The following is a 26,845-nucleotide window of genomic DNA, read 5'->3' as shown; positions in this document are numbered from 1 at the left end:
TGCAATGTCTGCCGGGAATTCCTGAGGTACAAGTATAATAGAGTAGGAGGATTTGGTGTGGTCAAACGTTTGGGTTTGGTGTGCGATTCTCACAGGTTTTTCTCTGTTTTGTTTTGTAGTTATTTGTTTGGGGAGCGGGGAGCACTCACCTCCCACCAGGGTAGATAGATAGACATCTGTCCGCCCTGCCTGCCACCACTGTGGCCCGGGTTCTATTCCCGGTGTTCACGCCATATGAGGAGTTAGTTTGTTGTTGGTTCTTGTCCTTACTCCGAGAAGTTTTTCACCGGGTACACCGTTTTCCCTCCCTCTACTAAACCAACATTCCCAAATTCCAATTCCACCTGGAAACAGCGGATGAAAGAGCCATTCTGTGGAAGCTACTGAAATTCTCATTTATTTTATTTGTTCTCATTCTCTGCTTTGTTTTAACCTTTTTGTTTCTCTGTTTTACATAACCTGTTAAGGTTCTTACATCGAATTCAGGCCAAACGTTTGCCCATTTTACAATAAACATGACGTCTGCGAGGTCGAAAGTAGTCGTGTATTTCCTAAATGGAAAATCAAGTGATTAGATTCAACCAAATCCCTTGACCACGTGACATGTGATGGTTATCAACTTATCCCGGCTTCAACTTTAAACAAGGAAAACTGATATTGAAGATCAGCGAAACATTGCTTCTGACAAGATAACGGATCCTCTGGGCACTGAAAAATGAAAATAGAATTAATATTCAGTCACAGAAAAGTTGCTGTTTCGTAAATTGCAACACACTCAGAATTTGCCGCCATTGTCTGACGCGCGGCCACGAGGTTTACTGCGATTGGACAATGTAAAAGTAAAGTCCATTTTGATTGGCTGAAATTTTGTGCATTTTGGTAACATGGAGGCTGGAGGTTATGAAGTTCGAGAAAAATGCAAATAGCTTAGTATTGACCAGCAATTGAAGCAGTGGCCATGGCTGTGATAAAAAAAGCCTGTTGTCACAGGCCAACATGGATTTTTTGTTATGTCCCAAGTAGCTGAAAAAAACCCAGTTCATCGAGAATTTTGTTGCTGTGACTAACTTACCAAGATGCGAGACACAACAAGCCGCACAACGTCTGGCGACTGAAGCAGAATCATTCTCACTCGACAACTGAAAACCTTGGTGAGTATAACGGCACAGTCCTGCCTTAAAGACTCCAGTGAGTTGTCTACAACAAGAAAGTAAAGATGGCTTATAATATAGTTTATTCATGTGAAAGAAATGTCATGTTTTGTCTTAAGCCTGGTGAATAAACGATGGATGTACTTTTTCAGTCCGTGACGCAAACATACTCGGTAAAAAGGCAATCCGAGTTCTCAAAACCGGAGCCTACGAATCCATGACCTTCCGGATTTCAAGACAAACGCCCTAACTTTCCACCAGCGGAAAACTTTATTATCCAGATGAGAAGTCGAAATTTCAGCGGATATAAACAGGATATTACACGGGGGCGCGAAGATATGAATTATATTTCCGAGTGGTAAAAACAATATTTTACGAACGAGCGCAGCGATTGAGTGAAATATGGTTTTTAACACGAGAAAATAAAATTCATACCTTCAAGCCACCGTGTAATTTCCTTTTTATTATATAGACAAATCTATCGTTTTCCATATTTCACCGACTGTTTGCACAAACAACCGTGAAGAAGCGGGAAATGGCGTCATCAATATCCTCACTAGTGAGACTATGGAAAATACGTCACTGGGGTCCCGGATGTACCTTTGTATGAATTCACGAGTGGTATATTTTCCAGTAAAACACTTCTGTCTATATAATAAAATAAAATGCACTTCAACTATACATTTTATTGGATACGCTTATCCGCTCTTGAATAACTGGGACCTGATGGTTAATGGCGCTTATACAAATTATTCTTATGCTATTAGTCCCCACAAAAAACATTTACCCGCAAGTAAACGGCGATTTGCTGCAAGGACTGTTTTACCTGAAAGAATGTTTAACAAAAGCGATAGCATATCCGTGACGATTGCCGGCGAGGCGAGAAGCAACTCTACAACTGTGTCAGACAAGTGCCTCTTTACATCCAAAGCATCACTGGCTAAATCTTCGACGTGCGATTCAAGAGTTGTACAGTGTTTTAAACAAACTAGCGACAGTTTGGCGAGGTTTGAGTGTACTTGAGCTGATAAACGGTGACTGCTGGCTGTAGATTCCGAGGCTGAAGCTAATTCCAACAAGCTGTAAACAACAACAACAACAACAACAAAAACAGTAACAACTAACATTCAAAGTAAGGGCTTGGTAGTCAAGTAATTAGTGTCCATATGATCGCTGCGATCGATCATCAAATGCTCAGCAATTGTTAATTGCGTGCCTAACCTGCGACCACGCTAACTGAGTCCCATTTTTACATTACATCGAAATTACTGTATGATCTGCTCAGCTTTCCATAGTCATCTTCACTTCCGCGGTTTCAATTTTTCCTGCACCGCGCTCGACGATCTTATGAGAAAACAGAGGGTTTGTAAACAGCAATCTTTGACACTTACCAGTTTACTATGCACAAAAGGCTATGCACTGCAGGCAAAGGTAGAACTTTGAAGTCTTCCTGTGAAAGAAAATGTAACTGAACGGGTCTTGAAAACAACGAGCTATTTTCAAATGCAGATACGTTTACAGTCAAAAGGCAAAAGTGTAAATCTTTGCAAAAACATCAACCCTTGTAGGCCGGTTTGCGTAATATCTCAACCGAATATCCAGGGGGTGAGGAGGGGGAGGGGGATGGGAGGTGAGGAGGATGGAGGAGGTCTCTAGTGTAAAAGAGAATGAAGTGCTTGTCCAAGATTTTTAAACATATGTCCCTAAGGACCCTGGCAAACGAAACCCATGAAATGCATTAGACTCCTGTTTTTGCAAAAGCCACACCATTTCAGAACTATTTTCTTAAGCCTTTTATTATTATTATTATTTATTTATTTTTGTTTGCTTCTTCAGCTTTCATAGCCTGCGAACGCAGACGTACTTCCAGCTGTCGCTTCTCTCCGTCGAAAAAGAGAAGCGAGAAGAGCCAGCCAGAAATATGTCTGCCTTCGCAGGCTACAGCTTTCACTGTTCCAGTAAGATTAGCTATATAACATGTAACAGATGAAGTGATTTCATGATTAGTTAGTTTTACTGACTAAATATTCATTTATTTATTCATTTTTTAAAGTATTTTTATTGCAGGGATCTCACCAGAAACGTTTCCAACGCTGAACCCATGTACTGCAGGAGAAGCTTGGACTGGCTACTTTGCCCGTAGCACTGGCAAACTGCCTAATAGAGATTAATTCACATTTTACTATGAAATACATATAATTTTAGACACTTCAGTGTGCAGTATCGGTTATTCGCTGTTTATTATATTGCTGCCTCCGTAAGCGGGCAAGATGAGTCAAATCCTGTGCTGTGGTTGGCTACCCGAGCGGGCAAAATGGAACTATCTTGCCCGCTCGGGATTACCCGTTGCCCGTTCGCTCGGCATGGAAAGTTTCGTCCACGAACAATGCAATATTTTCTTGATTTTCTTGTTGTTCTGGGAGAAAACGCTCACTAAAATGTTCGGAAAACTCTCAACATTTGCCTAAAGAAAAGAAACGGACATAAAGTCATCTTGGTGTAGTGTAAATTTTGTTTTAGCTGCAATGAATGTGACGTTGAATCGATGAGTTGCTCTGTAATGCCTGATCGTATAAAGATTTAATCAGCTTGGTTTTGTAAACCTTGTACCTGTTCATTTGTGTCTCAAGTCGAATTAGTTCTCAAGCTTTGCAATGACTGTATTTAAACTCTAGCGTTGTGATAGTTGCGTTAAAGGTTTTGCATTGTGCAGTTTAGAATAGCGTTTTTCTCAAGTTCACCAAAGAAGCTCGCGTTTTCAATTTACCCGCGTCTTGCTCTTAAGCCTTACCTAAATGCAGTATACGAAAACCTGCAATTTCTTTTGATGGTCGTCCCAAAACTTGAGTGTACCAACTTGTTGTCGTGTAGAAAACTCGGTTGCACTTTGCTCAACCTATACATAAACAAAACGAAACACAGAAAATTAAATTCTTTCATTTTTATGACATTGAAAGTTATTTCCAGGCTCTAAGTTTGTAGGGAGTGAAGATCATGGCAGTATGCGCAGCAGAAATACTGTTAGTGTTGTACTCTCAACAGTTTTTTTCACTCACAGTTGAGTGCTTTATTCTTTGCATACCATCTTTCGTTTGGAACCGTGATACAGGCTATGTACATGTCTTCAGATACATAAGTTACAGTTTTAAGATATTTTAAAGTAAAGCTCTCTCCAGCCTGGTCACTAAGCTATTCCTTCTCTTTTACGTCTGGATTCTATGTCCACATAGTGACATCACCAAATAGCACTCACTACATACAATCAAACAGTCCCTGCTTTAGGCTTTGAATGGACAGAAATTATGATTATGAAGCATGTATAAGGATGAAAGATTAGTTATCTACGCAACCAGACTGTTACGAAAAAACCTGAAAAAAATTCAGGCTTGAATGGGATTTGAACCCATGACCTCTACGATGCCGGTGTAGTGATCTCCTAACTTTTGTCAGGTTTTTTTCGCTACAGTCTGGCTGTGTAGATAACTGCGAGAATCTTTCTTCTATATAGTAATAATGATATATGGTGCTTGCAACATTGCAAATCAACAACGTAAGAGAGACTGCTTAGGAACAAAGCTGGGCTCTCTCTAGATACTGACCAGAATAAATTGGAAAGAAAAAAAGACAAACAAAACTTCATCCAATTCAAACAACAACAACTTATAGTAACACTTTGCCAACTAAATATGCTGTTATAAATACTTTTTATTTTTACCTGTGTGGTTTCTTCCAGGATGATAAAACTGCATTTCCTATCAACAAGGAACAAAAGAAAGACTATTTCAATATCCTTTGTTTCTGTTTCAATGTAAGTAGTTAAGCAAAATGAGATACAGTAATAGCCCGCGTATAAGAATCTGGGTTTTAAGAACCTGTTAGGCTAAAATTTTCATTTTAAGCCCCCTCCACATAAGAATCTATTTAGGCTAAAATTTTAAGTTAGGCTCTTATCAGTGGGGTTACTGTGAAAGTGTGTAGGTAGAAACTGCTGAATTAAGATCATCATCTATTTAAAAGTAACTTGACATAACTTTTTTTTCTTTCAAGCTTAAGTACCATGTTGTAGGTGTATTGTGTTTGCCATTATCCTGTATTACGAGATGATATTTATAATATATATAGTATGTTCACATGAAATTCATATGGAAATATAAGAACCTATTTTAAGAACCTTGGTAGCCTAAATTTGCTTTAAGTACCATTTATATAAGAACCTATTTAGGCTAAATTGGAAAATTCAGGTTCTTATACGTGGGCTATTACTGTATTTAAAACATACTTGAACTCAGTAAACTGATATGTCTTCTCCTGTTTCACCGCATCCTGATACTCAGTCAACTCGTGTCTAGAAAATCCTGCAATATTGTTATCCAAGAGGGAAAACGGAAAAGAAAAAGAAAGATGTGAAATTCGCAAACACAAAATTTGCATAAATTTACAAATGCCCTGAAATATCTACTGGCAACCACGATACAAAAACACAAACACACCATTTTGTTGAGCATGTAGAGAGATTTATTTCCGAGTAGTAAGAGTGAAAATGAAAACAAAGAAATAAAGCTCTTTTCCCATCAAACCCCCAAACAAAAGGATGTGTCTAAAATGGGAACCTAAATAGAAAATTAAAAATGATGAAATCAACTACAAAGTAATGCATGGCTAACGCATTGCACAACCTGTAACTTAGCTGGCAGGGTGAACTCAAGATAACCTTTATACATATCAGAGAACCTGTCCCCATACAAAAGGCCAGCCCTAGCTTTCTGTCCTTTCTGTCAAGTCGACTGCCTCTCTGTCAAAGGAGTGCCCCCAATATGTGCACACCTCTGGAACAACCGTTAGGACGAGATGCTGACAGAAACACAATTTGTTACACCTATTTTGAAATCACTGGTGATCCTTGCATTCTGATTGGCCCTAAACAGTGCAATAAATGTATTTACCGGCTATGAATCGCACTATTTTTTGCTGTAAATCGCATCCTTTTTTAAGCCCATCAAAATGGAAATGAATCAATGAATGAATAAAGAAAGAAAATGAATATTAATATAAAAAAAAATTGTGTGATTTCAAAATGGGTGTAATAAAGTAGTAATTGAACTTTGTGTTGCGCGATTTTGGTCTTGAATCATACTTGTGATTTGAAATCAAACTTAAGCTGTGCACTTGTTAGATTTTGAAATCATGCATATGATTTCAGACAAAATTGCACTCCACTTAGTTCAATTACCATTATAAAACAAATGGACTCTTGGCAAGTGAGCAAAAGGACCCAACTGGCAAGCCAAGTGACTAAGAGTATCACTAGTTCTGACTGGATGGGATACCTAGCATAAGAGACTTAGAGTATCACTACTTTGTTCGCAAGTTGACTGTCAACTTTAGAATGATCTTACCTATTGCTACACTGTATGCTGTATAAAGCACTAAGGTACAATGGAAGAGAAAATGCTGCTGGGAGAGACAAAAATCCTTGGTAACATGGCGACCTACAAAGGAAACAGTTCAACATGAAAGGTTATCATCATTATTTAGTACAATAGCCTAAACGATAGCCCTCCCCATACATGTTTGGGTACATACATGTATGAACACATATTTTTAAGCTTTATCGTGGTAATGTTAGTGGTCATTGCTGAAACTTGTTAGCTGAAGGGAGATAGCATGAGCACTTGACCTCTCTCCTTGTGAACACAAGCTCAGGGCTAAGTCACTCATTCAAAGGACACTCAAGCTTCTTTGGAGAGTGGTTTTTTGGGAAAAGGGGTTCTCACTAATGGGAATTTTGAATTTCTGAAATGGTTGGACAACTTACAACAGAATAAAATGATCCAAGCGCTGTGCTCACACAGCCTTAAACAGCTCAAAATAACCTACAGCTGTACATGCACCCTTATAGTCCATGGGCATACATGTACATTAATTTGGCATGTTATCAGAAGGACGTTTGGTCACGGACTTATTTTTGTAGGGGCTAGTCTCTTCTTCACAGTTTCATTGTAATATTTGGCTTTTTATTACTAACAATAGCAACCTGTAATGGAGAACTTGGAGGATGTACTGAACAACAGATCCATTAACTTGACTATCTTGACAACAGCTCACTATGACTTGCAACAAATTATCATCCATTGATGGAAGGCGAAACAGCAGCTCTATCGCTGATCTCTGAGTAGCTTCACTCAGACTCCTAAAGGGGCCATTGCTGTTGGCTAGAAAGAATTAATAAAATGTTTTATTAGTAATAATATTGAACCTCTCAAAGCAAAGACTCAAAATGTCAAGCTTTTGCTCATGTAAATTGGGTGGAAAGTTGTAGAAAGATCAGCAATTGGAGGGTTTTAAGCGAAACTATAAATTATTATAAATATTTCAATTTATTGTAAACAACTATTTTGTTTTGAAGTTGACATTGCTGACTGTTTGGCACAGAGACTGGTTATCATTTACAAACTTGGTTCTTTCTTTCTTTTCTGAACAAAATGATTCAATACAAAGAATTAACCTTAAGTATAAATATTTGCTAAAAACTGAAACAACTGAAATGGAACACTAAAAAATGTAAAGAAAATAAATTATGTCAAGCATCAGTTCCAATTTTGTCTTGGTCACTTAAGTTTCAAAGAAAATTAGTAATAAGCTAATTTCTTGTCTATTTTAATTAGCACTAATTCCTCAAAAAATCAAAATGCACATTCAACTAACTTTTTCCTACATGATAGCTGGTATTAGCCTGAGTATCAGGCTTTTAGGGGGGGGGGGGGGAGGGGGAAGAGAGGAAGGGGAAAAGGGAAGAAAAGCCTGACACAAAAGCATTGAGACGAGTATTCCGCCCCCTCGATGGGCAGGACGCTTCGCCGTAAATAGTAGCCAATCCAAGTAACTTCCGGTCATGCAACTGTCATGTCAGCGATGACCGCTGTGAGAGATATGAATTGAAGTTACACAGACAGCTCCATTGCAAAAGTCTCTCCAAACAAAATATTTTCTGTTGAGCACCACTGAACAGAATTCGTGACTAAATACAGCTTCATTACAGGAGGAAAATACAAATCTCACAGTTCAGAACGGCAAGAAGTGATGACAAAAACGCAGCCGTAACTAATCAAAAGACAAATAGCCGTGATAAGAAACACAAGATCTCAGCTACGAAAACAAATAGGCGGCCGGATAAAGATTATTTTAAAAACAGTTCAAATCGTAACTAGAGGGGCTGTACTGTCACCGGACGCACTGAAACAAGCCAAACGTACCAAACCCAAATAAAGTGCCTCAACGGGTATAAGAACGACGGTTGCTCAACAGGCGACAAACGCAGCACTCGTAACCCAGAAATGACAGAAATGACCTTTGATATCAAAATACAAAACATGCGACAGTTGCATTGTTTAGTCTATCATGATAATTTTTGTTTCCGGCGGTGTGACGTAACCTTTTGTGTTTCGTCCAATCAGCGCCAACGTCCAAAATTCGGACGTTCGACACAAACTTCTGAAAGGTTTTGTGTCAGGCCTTCCTTTCCTCTTCTCCCCCTTCCCCTCCCCCTCCCTCTCCCCTTCTCCCCTCCCCTTAGGAAGGCCTGATACTCAGGCTAAGCTGGTATAGGCAAAGTATTCACTTATGATGGAATTTAACCAACAACTATTATTAATTGATAATTATCAATTATTAACTAAGAATTAATTATTGACAATTATTATCAATTATTAAATATTAACCCACTTGCAGTTTGTATATTATTTTTTCCCATTAACTTCAAGGTTCTAGCTCACAATATTTCAAGGTACTTACAGAAAAATGTGACCAAGTGAGAAGCAAAGTTTCCATCTGGGTTCAGAGCACTTTGAATCACAGCTTTCTTCAAGATGCCAAGAACAAGTTCAGTCATGCCAGGGTTGTTGTCTTTCAACTGCACCAGCAAACTTGGCAAACCTTGTAACCACCTCTCTACTAATCCATGCACCACTTCATGTCTATTATGGAAGAACATATCAAAGTCAATGCAGTTTACAATACCTTACCTTATACTCCTACATGTGGTATAATGAGTTTAGCAAAAACCAGTAATTAACTGTGTTTGCAAGGACCGCCATGACAAAATAAAAACAATGATCGAATCCTGTAATAAAGGATCTACATGTAATCAGCGAAAACTTGTAGAACAAATAATCTAAAAAAGAGCAAGGCTGATTTCACAGTCAGGGAAGTATATTATTTTTCCAATATTTCGAAAGGCAAAAAAATCGTAACGTCTCTTGAGACAGGGTCAGTCTCAAACATACTCTAAAAAAGATAGGCTGTGCCTTTTGAAATATTGGAAAATATACTTCCCTGACTGTGAAATCAGCCTTGCTCTTTTTTAAGTTATGAGTTTAAGTGACTTGGGCCTTAATTACTCCAGACATGTGGGTGGAATCTTCATCTGCTCATCTCCCTGGGACTTTTAGTACATCCTGGAACCTTTACCTCTCCCATACGGTGTGTACCTTGGTGGGGTACCGGCGGTGGGGTCTGAATCTTGGGGCACATATCCACTACTTATTGGTGGAAACTTTACTGACTTCATCCAGTTAGGGTCATTGTCCAAGTAGCTGGGAACCTTACATATTCAATATGGGGTGGCTTTAATTCCCTAAGAGTGTGAGGCCTTTACACGTACCATATAATGGTGGGACCTTATGATCTACTATTGTGGGTGAGGCATTTATCAGAACTGATGTCCACTGATAGCCCCTTCAAGTATCTGGGACTTATAGACAAGCAGAGGTTTGATTGGGATGATCTTGTATTGCGGATGGGGCATTTGTCCCCAAGATGTCCACTATTAATATTAGCTACATGTACTTCTAAACAGGCAGAAGTTTAATGCTCTAAATGTGGATGGCACTTTTAACCCCCATATAATAGTGGGACCTTATGGCATTGTGTTGGGGATGGGGCATTTTATCTCCTAGATGTCCACTGCATGTTAACCTCTTTATTATTGGTAATTGAGACTTTTTCCTCTTCCATAAAAGCAGAGGTGTACCTCTCTAAGTGTGGATGAGACCTTTACTATTTGTGACCTTGCACAAGAAAACATACTTTAACGCTTATCCGTTAAACGGGTAAAAATGGACGGATAGCTAACGGATGGTTAACGGCTTCCAAAGTGTTTTAACGTTTTGTTCTAACGTTCTAACGGAAAATAAGCAATGCCTAACGGATTGCAAAAGCATTTTAACGGTTGCGCAATCTGTTCTTGAGCCGTTAAACGGTTGAGCAAAATATCTAACAGATGCTGTAAAGGCGTTAAACAGTTAAATTTTGTACCTCCTCATATGGGTAAGGTCTTTTATAGCCTGCGAGCAAGCTCTTGGGGAAGGGGGTGGGGGGAGGTAAGAAGGAGCCAGAGAGCTTGCTCGCAGGTTAGGCCTAAGTTAACCCCTTCACACATACCCTAAACTGCCGCTTGCATGTATTAAAGGCCTTCCTGTTATAGGCCCATCTACCTGTAAACTAAAAAATACATCTGATTATAAGCCCCGTGCTAGTTTTGTTCCATAGTTAGTTTTAATTTTGTTGCAAATATTGACATTTTAAAGCTTAATTAAAAACCAGTAAATGTAAAAGTTCAATCAACACTGCTATAGCTCATTTCGAAACGGTCTTTTTTAATCCCAGTTATAAGCCCCCTTAGATATAAGCCCCCCCCCCCCCCCCCCCCACAATCTCTTACAAAGTTGTATGAGCCCAGCTGCAGGGCTTATAAGTGGCAGTTTACGATACACCTACAGGTAGGTGGGGGTAATTAATAAAAACATTTACGTGTTACTTACCTTGAAACATTAGGATCTGCAGCTAAAACAAGATCGGCAAAAAACAACATCAGCACCCCCTTGGTCCCAGACATTGTGTGACTTGACTGGTACAAATTAAATGCTGCATTCAGCAGTTCCTTTATCATACCAGGGCTTTGTGCTAAGAAAAAGGAAGGAAAAAGATAGATATTTAATAAATATCTTAAGTATTCACTTATGAAAGATAATTTATCACCTTTAACTACTGCATGTCATTTATCCAATTCTCAACCTGAGTTGGGGTTGTTTATACAAGAGAAAATATGTTGTATCTTACCCAATTCAAATCGTAAGTGAGATGACGTGAAGTGGTCACAAACTAAGGTACAATGTTTTTCATGGGATGTTTTTTTTCATCGATCTATGGTTGTAGGAGCCATCTAGTGTTGTCTACAGTAAGCAGTGGGTGTCCATAAAGCTGGGTTTGGCAGGGTTTGGCTCTATTCAATTATTATTATTTCACTTTAGAAACCTTTTGACAGTAACAGCATATCCTCTATGAACCGCGTAATTACCAGTACTTTTAATAATATTAATGCACTATCTTGTACCTTGTTGTCCCCAAGAGCATTGATGGACAATAATCCTGTATGCGAATGTGACTAAACTCTCCACATGTTCTGTCTGCAACAACTGAGCCTTGGTTCCACCTTTGGCCTTTAGCCCCAAAGATTCAACAACAAACTCTTCCAGTGACTGAAATGAAGGGCCAAAATTCTTTGGGAAAGTCTCATCATTTCTTACAAACTGGAGCATAATTTCACAGATTCTTAGGTTCAGTGCTAACACAGAAGAACCATTTTTCTCTTCTTCAGAATGATGAGGGGATTTTCCAAGTTTTCGTTTCCCTTTTTTAACAGATGGAACATGACTTGCTGTAAATGGAAAGTAACTCATGAAGTGTTGGTTGAAATCTTTCAAGTGTATTTCTTGTAAGCACTTTAACTCGGGGCTTTGTTCAGAGAAACTACAATTCTTTTGGTTTCTCTGTGCTGCTTTGAAGATGACTGAGAATTTCTGCTATGGTAAGCATCACATCAGTGGCTGAAGATGACTTGACATCATCAGGAAGACCAGTCATCATTTGCGCAGGGTTACACTCAATCCAGCATTCTAGTAATAATGGCACAATAACCTCTGCAAAGTCCTTCACTTTTTTCTCATCAGTAAAAATGTTAGACTCATTGTCTGTGCTTGCTGATGATGAGCTGTTTAAGCTGATGAAGGGCATTAATTTTGGTTCATCAACTGACTGTTGCAACACCTGAACTTGTGTTGGTTGGAGCTTGTTAAACTTGATGATGGGTTTGGTAACTGATACAACATATTTGCTCACTGAAGGGAAAGTGCCTTCTTCTTGCCAAGGTTTTGATGAAGATTCCAGAGCTTTCAAAAATGCCAGCATCTGCTGAAGAGCTTTTAAATGTGATCTGAGAGAAGAAAGCTTTCCTTTTGGGTTCACTAAAAGTTTTTTTCCTACTTTAAGTTGTAATCCTGTTGACTTCTTCACATGTAGAGTGCTCTGACGTGAAATCATACCTACAAAGTTTTGAATCAACTGAGAGGAACTCATCACCATTAAATTTGGAAAGTAACGGAGACACAGTTCGAGAAAGGCCAGAGAATCATGCTGAATATCATCATAAATGTGTGTCATGGCACAATTCAAATGAGCTATAATCAGTGACAAAAATGGAGCCATCCTTTGTTGGGGTACCATTGGGAAAATAAAGCAACGAAACAAAAGAAGTGACTGGCTCACTGATGGCTCACTGTCCGTCATTTTCTCAGCAACCTTCTTGCTAACAATTCCTAAGTTTTCTTGCAGTAGATTCTGATGGCATTGGAAGAGAACTTTCAGGCCAACAAGTGCCTCCTGTCTCGTTGTCACACTGTAATGGCCAAGTTGAGCAAGTAAATCCTATATATGACAGATAATCAGCGTGTTCAGTATTAGATGCAAGTTATTGGCTACTTCAGAAAGATATGCATATTGTGCATATTATACAAAATAAAGGAAAACTAGTAGTAATCAAAGATTATAGTGCGTCGACTTAGGCCCTTAGGCACCTAACTGGGTTGCATAAATCATGTCAAGATTACAGGAACCTGTAAGTATAGTTGCAAAACATAGTCATTCTGGGGTGGGGGAAGCTTATATTTGACTTATAAGTTATAATCAAATGAATTAAAAGTAAGGTCATTACATGGTCAAAATTTTAGTCAAATTTCTGAGGACTCGCTGTCTCATTTTTGTGTGTGAAGCTGTCCCACAGTCTTGATGTCGTTTACAAGAGCAAAGAAAGTCTTTTGGTCACAGAAAAAATGCCTGTGTCACCACCTTGAACACAGTCTTGAATTTTACCATTTGGCCTTCGATTAAATTGATTTTATCTTTCCACCTTATATCTTTCTATCTTTCTCGTAAAAAATCTTACAAAGTAATGAAAATAGGTGCAGAAATATTGCATTATACAATACAAGTTGATTGGGGAATGACATGTATAAAGCTTCATGCTGTATGAACTTTCAAATTTAATGATATAATTAAAACTAATCTGCATTATGCCGGTGAACATGGGAACATTCTATTTCTTATCCACACCACCCTAAGGATGGTAGGAATCTGATACCTCAATTCAAATTTTTGTCAACAGTGAGTCCCTTTGAAGAAAACAATCAGAGGGGTTGAATTTTTGGTGGCGCCTTTGACAAATGAATCTGGATGGTCCAACTTTTGGCAGCTCGTTTGAAGAAAAAATTCTATACCCCCCCCCCCTCCCTTGTGGGGAGGGGCGCGGTCAAAATTTGGAAAGCCCCACGGCTTCTGCATATAGGTTTACATTGAATAAATAAAACTTAATTTGCACAGATTCCGAGAGCTTTCGCAGATAAAAATCATATAACACAACATAGCCCTAGCCCTTTACATATCCTTTCAGCTTAGCTGCTTTTGTTACCTTAAGAGTTTGGTTTCTTTGATTGGTAGGCTCCAAGTCTTTATTCAACTGAGTTCAGATCGCTCTGGATTTGAACGAAGTCTCCGTCGCATTCTGAGCAGGTTGTAATTTCTTTCCAGCTTTTAATTTCACTTTCTTAAAGTCCTGCTCCTTGAGTTTCCTCTTTCTTTTGTTTTTTCCCATTTTGTACAAAGAAAATGGCAAAACACACCACTTCAGGCTTTTTCAAATTCACTCACATGCGAGCACATGCTGGAACGCCTAGGAAATATCAGACAGCGGATGTCTTCATAGAGCAAGCGCATGACAAGACCCTCAATTTTGAGGGTCTCCGTGAAATGACTGCGTCATGTAAATCTCACCAAAGTAGTTGAAGCGGGAGGCGAGGAAAGCATACTTTCAAGCCCTTGGATAAAAGCCTTCGTTGCTGGACCATTCGGCCCTGACTAAGGTAACAACTTGCTTATTTTTTCTTTGTGTTATTTTTCTTGTTAAGTAGAATCAATTTAGTGGCTATTCAAAGCGCTCCTTATCAAAATAGCTTTTGATTTTCACGGGATGGGGCTCGTTTGTCGATCTGCAGTACATTCCGGAATGGAAAATCTTGAACCTGTTTGACTTGTTAATAACCCCGCATTCGTTATTATAGGTCGGTTAAGTTTATATTTTTACGTTCAAATAAATCGAGATAAGTTTCCAGTAAGAAGATTAACTGCTCGTACAAAGGGCGCAAATATTAATAATCTTTTATTTGTGCTTTTTTTCAATGTACATGGTTGATTCTTACAATCTTAAATGATATGCTGTAAGATACCAAATCCATTCATAAAATAGGTGGTTTGCATTGCTACCGTGCTGGTGGAGAAAACAAAAGAAAATTTGCTCACATGGTTTGCCTCAAAATGATAGTTAACTCCCAGAGAGGAAAAATCTTATTGTTCCTGTCCACCAACATGGCCGACATGACGTCACATGCAAACCATCGATAGATTCAACCAAAAATGATGAATTTAGCAAAGAATGAAGTTTCATAGAGACCTGCATCAAACATGGGGGAATACAGAAGTTTGAATTTTTTCGATTCTTACCAAGAATTGTGTGATCAGGAGACTACAGCTAAACATGTACCTCTAGATAAGGGGGTTAGTTTCTAAAGAAACTGCAGTGCTATGTTGGCGGGGAGTACACACTAATGTTTTTGGTTGATAACTAAAGCTAACTTGGCCACTGTCAAAAGATTTGAGTGCTGACTTTTGAAGCATTAGCCCCTTTTCAGAGCACTGTGATGATTTAAGGCTAACCCTCGAAAAATATCAGCAGTTAATTTCTTTACGGTGACCAATTTACCTTTAGTTATCAACTTTGTTGATAAGTCAAACATTCGCACATGTACCTCTTCCCAGATACCACACATTTCTCTCTGAAAATCACAATGTTTTAATCTTTATATTTCCTCAAGTTGTGTCATATCTCTCCACCCAACTTCTCTTTTTTGCTAAGTTCAGGAAGGCATTTTTATTTTCTGAACTTGTTTTCCAACTTCATTTAAATCATAGTTTAAAATGTTATGCTAAATACTACAATAGTCAAACCCACTCCAATCAAATTAAGGTCATTTGGATAACGTCGGCTCATTGGGTTTGGAAATCAAATGCAGTTGAACTAGAACATTTTGTGAGGAGTTGATTGTGTTTGACTTCCAAACCCAAACAAATGCCACCAAATAATTTTGAAAGCACTCCAAATGGGAGAGATACTTCTTAAAAAATGTTTACCTTAGCATGACTGATTAAATCGCATGTTAATGGTTGACGTAATGTGTTGTTCCAGAAAATATCCATACCTCCCCCATGGAAGGTGTTTTTTGGATTGAGCTCCTCTCCCCACCCCTCCAGAAATTCCAGTTTACCTCCATACTTTCCTTTAAAACTTTTGGCCTTTGATACCCCCCACCCACTCAGAATTTCCAATGACCTTCCATGGGGTGGGTATGGATATTTTCTGGAACTCCATGATACAAGCAAATCACACATTTTTGTATCCACTATGCAATCAAACCTAATCAACTTTCAGAACTTTTAGTTCAAGTGAAGGAATGTTTTGGATTCCAAAGTGTCTGGTTCTGATCATTCACATATAATAAAGTTAAAACAAATAATAATCTTATGGTAATTAAATAGAAAACACTGTCAAAAGTCTAGATTTGTCTGTTTTACCTCTGTTTATAAGACAAACATGCTTGTTTTAAATTTGTTTTCTCAGATAGCTCAGGATGGCTACTGCGAGCCCTGCTTCTGTTACGTCTCCCCAGGAGGCTGGGCCAACAAACATCGTGAAGATGTTTACCACATATATTAACATCTTGACAGAGGCAACCATGTGTAAGTACAGCAGCCAGTATCTCCACCTCTCCAAGGAGATTCTGTTAAAAATATAATGTTATTGAGTACATGTATTTGTAGTTACAAGATCTCACTGTAAATTGTCTCTGTCAGCATTTTTTTTTTTACACACAACTGCGGTGGTCTTTCATGTATGAAATGACTTGTTTTGTGTTGGATGTTTTCAGGCATGTGCAATAGTGCATAATCATTTGTTGACAAGTTTGGTTTAAGACCTGTGTTCTGTTGAACATTTACAGTCTGTGAACTATTATTTCCACACCTGCTGTTGTAGTACAGTGTTGCTTGCACTGTAAAATTAATTTAAATTAGTCATGCAATGATCGCGCTATTAGAGTCGCAAATCGAGTTGATAAATGAGTTGCAAGATAAAGCAAACCAGTCAGGGTCTGAAATTGCGACTGACTGGTCGCCAATGCGACCAAAAATTAGGTGTTGGCGACCAGAAATTTAGAACTGGTCGCCAGCAGGTGATTAACCTTTCGTCCCATCACCATTTGACATTCTAAGCTAAAAGGGCTTTTTCTAAAAGAAAACATAAAGCTCCCGTGGACAGTTGTAGTAAACGAAGCGACGATTTTACGATCGCCATATTTACCTGGCGCCATATTGTTTTTAGCGGCTTCCCCCAATCCGGATATCACGGGCGAAAACATGACGTGGCGAGATCCGGCAAGATCAAAAGCATCAGTGGTTTTTATTTTATAAATAGTGACAGGCCTGCGCGGTGGGGGACTGGTTTGAGCAATAAAAAAGTGTGAGGGTCTGGCACTAGCTTATTGATCGTCGTTGCGTTTTCGTTCCGTTCCGGCGAAGAACAGATACTTTAATTGCACTCTTAGTTGAGTCTAGGTATAGAAAGAGGGCCCCCATGTCTTGAACATAGAACTTAATAGGATACCAGCATACTTCCAACTAAATGGAAATAATAATAGAAAGAAATCCGAAGCCTTCGCAAGAGCATTGGCAAACACGCTTTTTGAGATGTAGGACTCTGTTACCGTTACACGGCTTTTTTGAGTCTCCTTTTATGGCTCATGGCTCGTGTACGACGACCTGACTGACGTCATTAAGATTCAGTAGGAACGAAGGATCAGTAGGAATGTAGGATCAGTAGGAACGTAGTCATTAAGAAGACCTGACTGACGTCATTAAGATTCAGTAGGAACATAGGATCAGTAGGAATGTAGGATCAGTAGGAACGTAGGATCAGTAGGAACACAGGATCAGTAGGAACACAGGATCAGTAGGAACGTAGGATCAGTAGGAACAGTAGGAATGTAGAATCAGTAGGAACGTAGTCATTAAGAAGACCTGACTGACGTCATTAAGATTCAGTAGGAACGTAGGATCAGTAGGAATGTAGGATCAGTAGGAACGTAGGATCAGTAGGAACAGTAGGAATGTAGAATCAGTAGGAACGTAGTCATTAAGAAGACCTGACTGACGTCATTAAGATTCAGTAGGAAGGTAGGATCAGTAGGAATGTAGGATCAGTGTTAAAGTAGGATCAGTAGGAACAGTAGGAATGTAGGATCAGTAGGAACGTAGGATCAGTAGGAACTCAGGATCAGTAGGAACACAGGATCAGTAGGAACGTAGGATCAGTAGGAACTCAGGATCAGTAGGAACTACTGATGAAAATGCATATAAGTCGCACAAAAACAAACTTACTCATTCTCTTCGAGTTGCTAAACGTTTATAGTATGAAAAACAAATTGAAAAATTAAAATCAAATGTCAAGGCTACCTGGAAAGTTCTAAATGAAATCCTTAATAGAAATAAAGGAAAGCGTAGCTTGCCATCAATATTTAGGGTAGATTCTCGAGAAATTTCCAATCCAAAAGATATAGCTAATTTCTTTTGTAAATATTTTACTAATATTGGCCCCAATTTAGCTAGCAAAATTCCTGTATCAGAAAAGTCGCACAATTCTTTTTTACCTCCAAAACTAGTTAATTCAATATTTCTAGATGCTGTAAATGAGCAAGAAATTATTGAAATATGTAGCACTTGTCGTTCAGGTACTGCTGTAGGTTATGACAACATTTCTATGAGCCTAATTAAAGAATCTATCGATTTAATTATTTCACCTCTTACATGCATAATTAACTTATCCATCACTTCTGGAATTGTACCAAAACAATTAAAAATTGCTCGAGTTATTCCTTTATTTAAATCTGGTGAGCAGGATATATTTACGAACTACCGACCGGTGTCTGTTTTACCAGCATTCTCTAAAATCCTAGAGAGAGTAATGTACAATCGTCTTTTAATGTTTCTTAATAATCATAACATTCTCTCTGACAATCAGTATGGTTTTCGCAAGCATCACTCCACCGCTTATGCTCTTGCTTGTTTATATGACAAAATCTCTTCTGCCATTGACAATAAGGAATGCACATTTGGTATTTTTATAGACTTGTCCAAGGCCTTTGACACCGTTGATCATAACATTTTGATTTCAAAATTAGAGCATTATGGTGTTTGTGGCACTCCAATTAGATGGTTCAAAAGCTATCTAAGCAATAGACAACAATATGTGGAATTTAATGGCGTTAGGTCGGAGTATTGCGAAATTAAGTGCGGGGTGCCTCAGGGTTCTATACTAGGTCCCCTACTTTTCCTACTCTATATAAATGATCTGTGTAACGTGTCGAAGGTCGTGGACTTTATTCTTTTTGCAGATGATACAAACATATTTTCTCCCACAAAGATTTTAACTTGCTTCCTGGAATCTTGAATTCTGAAATGCTTAAATTAACTCATTGATGTCGAGCAAACAAACTGTCCATTAACTTTAAAAAATCAAATTTTAGGGTTTTTAGACCACCCCAAAGGAGGCAAACACTTGATATATCTATTCAAATTGACAACAATGCAATTAAACGTGTGAAAGAAACAGTATTTTTAGGTGTTATCCTCGATGAGCATTTGTCATGGAAGCCTCACATTCTTAGTGTTTCTAGAAAAATATCAAAATCAATAGGTATTATTTATAAGTCTAGTTTTTGCCTCCCCAAAACCTCCTTACGTTCCTTGTACTATAGTCTAGTTTACCCTTACTTAATTTATTGTGTTTCTGTGTGGGGATTGACGTATCAGTCTAATTTAAATCAGATTATTGTTCTGCAAAAGAAGATAATTAGAATAATATCAAAAGTTTCTTTTGATGCTCATACTGGTGTTCTTTTTAAAGAACAGGAGATTTTAAAATTCTCTGACATTTATTTATACCAAATAGGTAAATTTATGTATCTTTTTAAAAGAAGCTTACTTCCAAATTATCTTCGTGATATGTTTACTCTTGCAAGTCAAATACATTCTTATAAAACAAGAAATTCCAACCTTTTCTATATACCTTATTGTCGAACTAATCTTCGAAAATTCTCAATTCGGTTTCAAGGTCCTTCGTTTTTCAACTCGCGAAGTCGTGAAATTCAAAACAGTGAAAGTATCAGTTTGTTTGGCAAAAGACTTAAAAAATTCCTTCTACAGGTGTATCTAAGTTAAATTGACTCTTTGTTGAGCTACACACCTTTTCTTTACCTTTTCTTTTTTTCCTTCCTTTCCTTTTTTTTTTTTTTTGTTTTTTTTTTTGTTTTTTTTGTTTTTCTTCTTTAAAAAAAAAAAAAATAATTGGAAATTTCAATCAGTACCCTTAACTTCTATGGTTTATCCAATAGTTCTAGGAAGCCTATAGTTAATAAGCCCCCGGCTTCTATATAGGCTTCCTAGCCTTTAACAGATTTAATATTGTAAATAGTCAAGTATGAATATTGTAATAGTAAGAATATTGTGTGTCGTCTATAATGTATTTATGTTGTATTTTTTTGTTAATGGCAAATAAAATTGAATTGAATTGAATTGAACTCAGGATCAGTAGGAACGTAGGATCAGTAGGAACTCAGGATCAGTAGGATAACAGGATCAGTAGGAACACAGGATCAGTAGGAACGTAGGATCAGTAGGAACGCAGGATCAGTGGGAACACAGGATCAGTAGGAACGTAGGATCAGTAGGAACGTAGGATCAGTAGGAACGCAGGATCAGTAGGAACGTAGGATCAGTAGGAGCTTAGGATCAGTGGGAACACAGGATCAGTAGGAACGTAGGATCAGTAGGAACGTAGGATCAGTAGGGACGTAGGATCAGTAGGAACGCAGGATCAGTAGGAACACAGGATCAGTAGGAACGTAGGATCAGTAGGAACTCAGGATCAGTAGGAACACAGGATCAGTAAGAACACAGGATCAGCAGGAACGTAGGATCAGTAGGAACGTAGGATCAGTAGAAACTCAGGATCAGTAGGAACACAGGATCAGTAGGAACACAGGATCAGTAGGAACGTAGGATCAGTAGGAACTCAGGATCAGTAGGAACACAGGATCGGTAGGAACAGTAGGATCAGTAGGAACGTAGGATCAGTAGGAACGCAGGATCAGTAGGATAACAGGATCAGTAGGAACACAGGATCAGTAGGAACGTAGGATCAGTAGGAACGTAGGATCAGTAGGAACTCAGGATCAGTAGGAACACAGGATCAGTAGGAACACAGGATCAGTAGGAACGTAGGATCAGTAGGAACGTAGGATCAGTAGGAACACAGGATCAGTAGGATAACAGGATCAGTAGGAACACAGGATCAGTAGGAACGTAGGATCAGTAGGAACGTAGGATCAGTAGGAACGCAGGATCAGTAGGAACGTAGGATCAGTAGGAACTTAGGATCAGTGGGAACACAGGATCAGTAGGAACACAGGATCAGTAGGAACACAGGATCAGTAGGAACGTAGGATCAGTAGGAACCCAGGATCAGTAGGAACACAGGATCAGTAGGAACTTAGGATCAGTGGGAAAACAGGATCAGTAGGAACGTAGGATCAGTAGGAACGTAGGATCAGTAGGAACGCAGGATCAGTAGGAACGTAGGATCAGTAGGAACTTAGGATCAGTGGGAACACAGGATCAGTAGGAACACAGGATCAGTAGGAACACAGGATCAGTAGGAGCGTAGGATCAGTAGGAACACAGGATCAGGAGGAACGTAGGATCAGTAGGAACGTAGGATCAGTAGGAACCCAGGATCAGTAGGAACACAGGATCAGTAGGAACTTAGGATAAGTGGGAACACAGGATCAGTAGGAACGTAGGATCAGCAGGAACGTAGGATCAGTAGGAACTCAGGATCAGTAGGAACGTAGGATCAGTAAGAACTTAGGATCAGTGGGAACACAGGATCAGTAGGAACGTAGGATCAGTAGGAACGCAGGATCAGTAGGAACGTAGGATCAGTAGGAACTTAGGATCAGTGGGAACACAGGATCAGTAGGAACGTAGGATCAGTAGGAACACAGGATCAGTAGGAACGTAGGATCAGTAGGAACGTAGGATCAGTAGGAACCCAGGATCAGTAGGAACACAGGATCAGTAGGAACTTAGGATCAGTGGGAAAACAGGATCAGTAGGAACGTAGGATCAGTAGGAACGTAGGATCAGTAGGAACTCAGGATCAGTAGGAACGTAGGATCAGTAGGAACTTAGGATCAGTGGGAACACAGGATCAGTAGGAACGTAGGATCAGTAGGAACGTAGGATCAGTAGGAACGCAGGATCAGTGGGAACACAGGATCAGTAGGAACGTAGGATCAGTAGGAACGTAGGATCAGTAGGAACCCAGGATCAGTAGGAACACAGGATCAGTAGGAACACAGGATCAGTAAGTTGACTGCGAAAACAGGATGGGTAACAACGGTAGGAAGAGAAGGATCTGTAAGGGAGGGGTTGAGGGTTTTTAGCCCCTTCCTCCCACCGATTTTGTAGTAAAAATCTAAATTAACAGAGGAAGAATAGTTTGGTGTCTTCAAATAATTTGCCTGATATTATCTCTTAATGGGCTGTGCTGGACGTTTTGTTATAATCTACATTCTGCTTTGTTGCGCGTTGAGTTAACTCCAGTTCAGTTACAATCGTTGGATTTCTAGGTTTTTTAAAGGTTGATATTAGCAGTTATACTTTAGCAATGGAGGAGATTGTAGTGATAGTGATTTTAAAGATCGGATAACAAATGTTTATCAGCTTTTGTTCAATAGAAACAGCACTGAACAATTTAAATGAAAAGTTTTGTTTGTTTTCCAATATATTTTGCCCTGATTATAGAAGAATTAAAATCAAAATTTTCCGAGGAAGCATTCCCCGATAGCCCTCTTTGGTTCACTTTTAGAGCGCACGTTCTTTTAGTTGGCTAGTTAGTTTAAGGTTCATTGAGCCTGAAACAGGAACAGAGCTTGTTTCGATTAGAATGCAGTATATGTCAAAACTCTGCCTCTTTATTATCCTCATCAATTCACAATTATGTCTCCTCGTAATTAAATGCTCTCAGACAGAGTTTGCGTATTCTATTTGGGTCCTTTACTCTCTTTATCTCTAGCGCAGAATGTTTAGTCTCATTACCAATCATCGTCTTGCATCAGGTTGTCTCGAGTTCATCCTTGTCACGTGACTTATTAAGCATCTTTTTGAAAAGCTCTCGAGAGACACAACTGATAGGCGCCCTTGCCGTGAAATGCTGACGGTACATTTCTAGGACACTGGTCAGCGGTTATATTTTTGAAAGTAGGTATTTTTAGGGTATAATATTGTAGTGTTTCGTTCCAATTATTCAAATTTCCCACGGCTTTCTCACTCACTTAAGTGAAATAGTTTTCCCTGGAGGGTGAACGTTTCCTATTTCCAGACGTCTTTCCACGGAAATGTAGGACACTGATATGACTAATCGATGATATGGATATGCATAGTTGATATCTAAATTTACTTTGTTTTCTTCTGCATTGTAAAGGTCATCCAGAATCCCGGTGTGTCTATTGTGGGCTACAGTCAGCCGGAACGTTTCTACCCTATCTACGCCCGATTAAAGGAAAGAAGAGATGGGGCCGTGGATAGGATGCTTATTTATCAGCCTAAACCACAGCGCCTCACAGCTGCTGAAATCAAGACTTTCATAGGCCGCTTAAATCAATTAGCTGTCAAGGACCTGAGGTAAGCCGCCTGATTTATTACATGTTTTACTTTATCTTTCTTTCTTGTTCGTTATAAGGGCAAAAGGGAATAGCTACTGTTTCTGATCCATTAAAGTTTCCATAAATTAAGAAATTTTCAAATACTATGGCTTTCGAATACGTGAAAGCGTTATTGGAGAGTTGGCAATTATATGCCGCAGACCCTCCCACAATTTTTGAAGTCTTCTTAAGACAAATCTAAGCAAAAGAACGTGAAGTCTATTTAAACCGCTTGCAATAAAAAAAAAAAAATCAGAAACCCTCTGGCCTATTTTAGTCACGGCCATTCTGAAGAGTACTTCCATATAGTTAACAAATTAATGACGAGACTAGGGAATACCTTATTGCCCCAGTTTAGACTGTCTTCTGTTTCTTGCTTGCACTGATTGTGACTTGTTTCCGTCATTTATTTGTCTTCTCTAGATCTGTCTACGAAAGTACCTATACCTTCTGTCACGACGAAAACGATGTAATGACATTAACGTCGGATGCAACAGGAAATGAGGCGTTTGAACAATTTTTAGACAAGATTACCCACAAGCTTAATAAGCAGTGGGAGGAGAATGACGGAGCAACAGAAGACGTCTCAAAAGACGACAGGCACGTGTTGAGGCTAGCGGCGGTCATGCACGTGTTCTACGGGCAGCTTCTCAATAAGTTAGATCGTCTTCCAGCATCGTCACCACCTTCCGTTGTGAGTGCGGAAACATTAAAGCGGGCCATTGCTTTGACACACTACTTCGCAAAGCAACGAAAAGTTCTTGATCAAGTACTTACAAATATTAAGTAATGTAAGTTATGGATTGAGTTGGCTTAGCGCGCCTTAGCTTAAGGGGCCGTTCATCATTTAAACCAAGGAAAATGTGAACATAAACCACCCAATTACAGTCAATCTAACTACTAACAAGGGATGTACATGCATAAAGTAAATGCGAGACCCTCCTCCGTGAGCTCTCAAGGAAACCCTGTGTAAGAAGAAGCTAAATGTAACCGTTTGAAACAGTAGCAAGAATTTTAATCAACCCACCCTGCCTCCTTCCCCCTTCCCTATATTTCTTACCTATAGTACCCCCTTTAATTTCGGACACGCTAAGTATCTAGGATTCACGTCCAGGTTAATAAAGGACGTTATAGGACAAAGTTTACTGATTAGTTATAAATCGGATAAGGGAAAACTGTGCTATGAATTGTTGGATCTTAAATATCGAGTTTTCAACCATTGCCACTCGTATTTGTTTTTCTAATCTGTAGAAAATTTAAGAAGGAGGGTGAATGAAATTAACAATGAGACTGTAGATTCTTTATTTATTATATAAACACCAATGAAATACCAGTTGAGCTTTCGCGCGAAAACATGAGATCTTCACACGTGTTCTTTTCACACGTGAAAATATCACCTGCTGCTATGGTTACATAATAAATCGCGCCTTTTGCAATGATTTGGTATTTCATTGGTGTTTATATAATACCTATTTTACTCGTTCGCATGTTTTTCATCACTCGCAGAGAAATTTCGTATTTCCTCGCGGTCATGTAATATCCTCTATATATCTGCTATATGCCTCGAAGTTACTTTCGCATGCCAAGTATGACACATGAATTGCTTTGTCGGGATTTAAGAAACGTATCATGTAGGACTGATGTGGTTGAATTGTTAAATTTTAGTTGCAGGTTGGAAATGAGCAAGAAGGGCGGAACGATAGTAGGGAAGACACAAAAACCATCGCAACAAAAGTATTGACGTGCCGTGGTCCTTTTGTGACTGTCCAAAGCTCTATATCAGCGGATGCAGGCGGCCACTGGCCGCAACAGTTTTAGAAGTAATGGCCAATCTAAAAACTGACGGACTGGGGACTGTCTTGGTGGTCGATAGAAGCAATGTGTTTTATAAGCTTCTTCCATTTCGCGCAACTGCAGAGGGCCTCCAGAATTACGATGTCACCGCAGAAATGTACCGTCAGCATTTCACGGCAAGAGCGCCTATCAGTTGTGTCTCTCGAGAGCTCTTCAATAAGATGCTCGATAAGTCGCCTGACAAGGAAGAACTCGAGACAACTTATGGAATTACTGAAGAGGGGGACGATGATTAGTTATGAGACTTTTTCGCGCTAGAGATAAAGGGAGTAAATTTAAGGACCCAAATAGAATACGTAAACTCTGTTTGAGAGCATTTAATTACGAGGGAACATAATTGTGAATTGATAAGGATAATGAAGAGGCAGAGTTCTGACATATACTGTATTCTAATCGAAATAAGCTCTGTTCCTGTATTTTGGCAGCTTTTTCTAGGCGTCATGGTTCAATTACCCTTGAAGTAATTAACCAACCGGCCGAAACACTTTTTGGGTTTCTTACAAGGAAGATTTTTTTATTTTTTTTCCTCATCGGTAGGCAATTGAATAAGATACTCTAGACGCTATTGTCCAAAACACAAATGATAACATTTGTTCTAAGTGCTAGTGCTGCCACCTTAATTAAATGATTGGAGAAACGATTTGTTTTTCTGATTTGTCCGGAGAATTTAAGGACGTTCTCGCCCATCCCTAATACGCATCCTTATTGCGCACGCTCTTTATTAGGCACATGCGTGCTACACCGAGTAAAAAAAAAAAAAAAAAACTGAACAAGATGTAGTGGTGATGGCCGAGAAGTAAACTCGGTGTCAGAATCTTTTTGTTGGACGCACGGTGACCCCCATTGTTTTTTTTTTCGGGAGAGCGCTTCCTTTTCTGATTCTTTTCATCACAACAGAAAAAAAAAAAAAACCTGTACGTGGGGAGTTTTAATTAAGTTTTCGCTTTTACTATTCGCATGGTATCAATTGTTGCATGAATACAGTGTGCGAAACTGAGAAATATCCTTTTTTAAGGCTAATTCGTCTGGTAGGAACGACATAGTTTGCAAAAATCTATTCAGTAGGCTTGCTTACGCTGAAATAAACACAATTAACTTCGATAGAATTCTCCACTTTTCTCAAATTTTTGCTGAATCCAAAATCATCTTCAATGACCAAAGTTCATAGGAGTACCACGATCTGCGCTTTTTCTTTCGAATTGGTGACCCCACGTTTTTTTACTTTATTGACACAAGCTGATCATTGTCTAACAGCAGTCAAAGTTTAACAGTTATCTGTACGTATGAAGATTTTGGGTGCGAATGTCTTTAAGGTGAAAATTGTAATGATCAGCTAATTTAAGTTTGTGAAATGTTAGCGATAAACAACATAATTGCTATTTTCATTTCAACAACACTGGAAAGTTGTTAATTTGACTAAAGTAGAAGTTGCGAATCAACGGTAATTGAAATCGTTCACTTCAGCAATTGTGAATTGTGACATATTACAGCTATGGTGAGAATGATGATTATTCCAGAAAGTGACGCAGGCATACTCGGAAAAAAGAAATCCGAGTGCTCCTATCAGGAGTCGAATCTAAG

General features: G+C 38.9%; 1 protein-coding gene, 1 long non-coding RNA gene and 1 pseudogene across 3 annotated transcripts; 2 read left to right on the top strand and 1 right to left on the bottom strand.

Moving 5' to 3' along the window:
• Nucleotides 1-384: 384 nt before the first annotated feature.
• LOC146458833 (testis-expressed protein 10-like) lies at nt 385-14,133 on the bottom strand (annotated as a pseudogene). Its single transcript, XR_014858112.1, has 14 exons — nt 13,951-14,133; nt 11,542-12,911; nt 10,970-11,111; nt 8,943-9,124; nt 7,186-7,363; nt 6,555-6,640; nt 5,431-5,506; nt 4,867-4,903; nt 3,964-4,047; nt 3,228-3,308; nt 2,543-2,601; nt 1,978-2,231; nt 1,073-1,197; nt 385-708 (listed from the first exon to the last, which is right to left on the bottom strand). The product of XR_014858112.1 is annotated as a testis-expressed protein 10-like (transcript).
• LOC146458834 (uncharacterized) lies at nt 5,546-7,363 on the top strand. The gene is made up of 2 exons (XR_014858113.1): nt 5,546-6,668; nt 7,182-7,363. It is a non-coding gene; the product is annotated as an uncharacterized LOC146458834 (long non-coding RNA).
• A 143-nt stretch (nt 14,134-14,276) lies between the features above and the next one.
• Nucleotides 14,277-26,370, top strand: LOC146458832 (uncharacterized). Its single transcript, XM_085090240.1, has 5 exons — nt 14,277-14,401; nt 16,213-16,331; nt 23,191-23,390; nt 23,834-24,179; nt 25,076-26,370. Exons 3-5 carry the CDS (start codon nt 23,296-23,298, stop codon nt 25,226-25,228), a joined length of 594 nt encoding a protein of 197 aa, XP_084946366.1. The 5' UTR covers nt 14,277-14,401; nt 16,213-16,331; nt 23,191-23,295; the 3' UTR covers nt 25,229-26,370.
• The last annotated feature ends 475 nt before the right edge of the window (nt 26,371-26,845 follow it).

This window comes from Pavona decussata, unplaced genomic scaffold (genome assembly GCF_977016875.1).
Source record: "Pavona decussata unplaced genomic scaffold, jaPavDecu1.1 SCAFFOLD_227, whole genome shotgun sequence".
Taxonomy (NCBI): domain Eukaryota; kingdom Metazoa; phylum Cnidaria; class Anthozoa; order Scleractinia; family Agariciidae; genus Pavona; species Pavona decussata.
The sequence above is the reverse complement of the archived record's forward strand: the minus strand, read 5'-3'. Positions and strand labels throughout refer to the sequence as shown.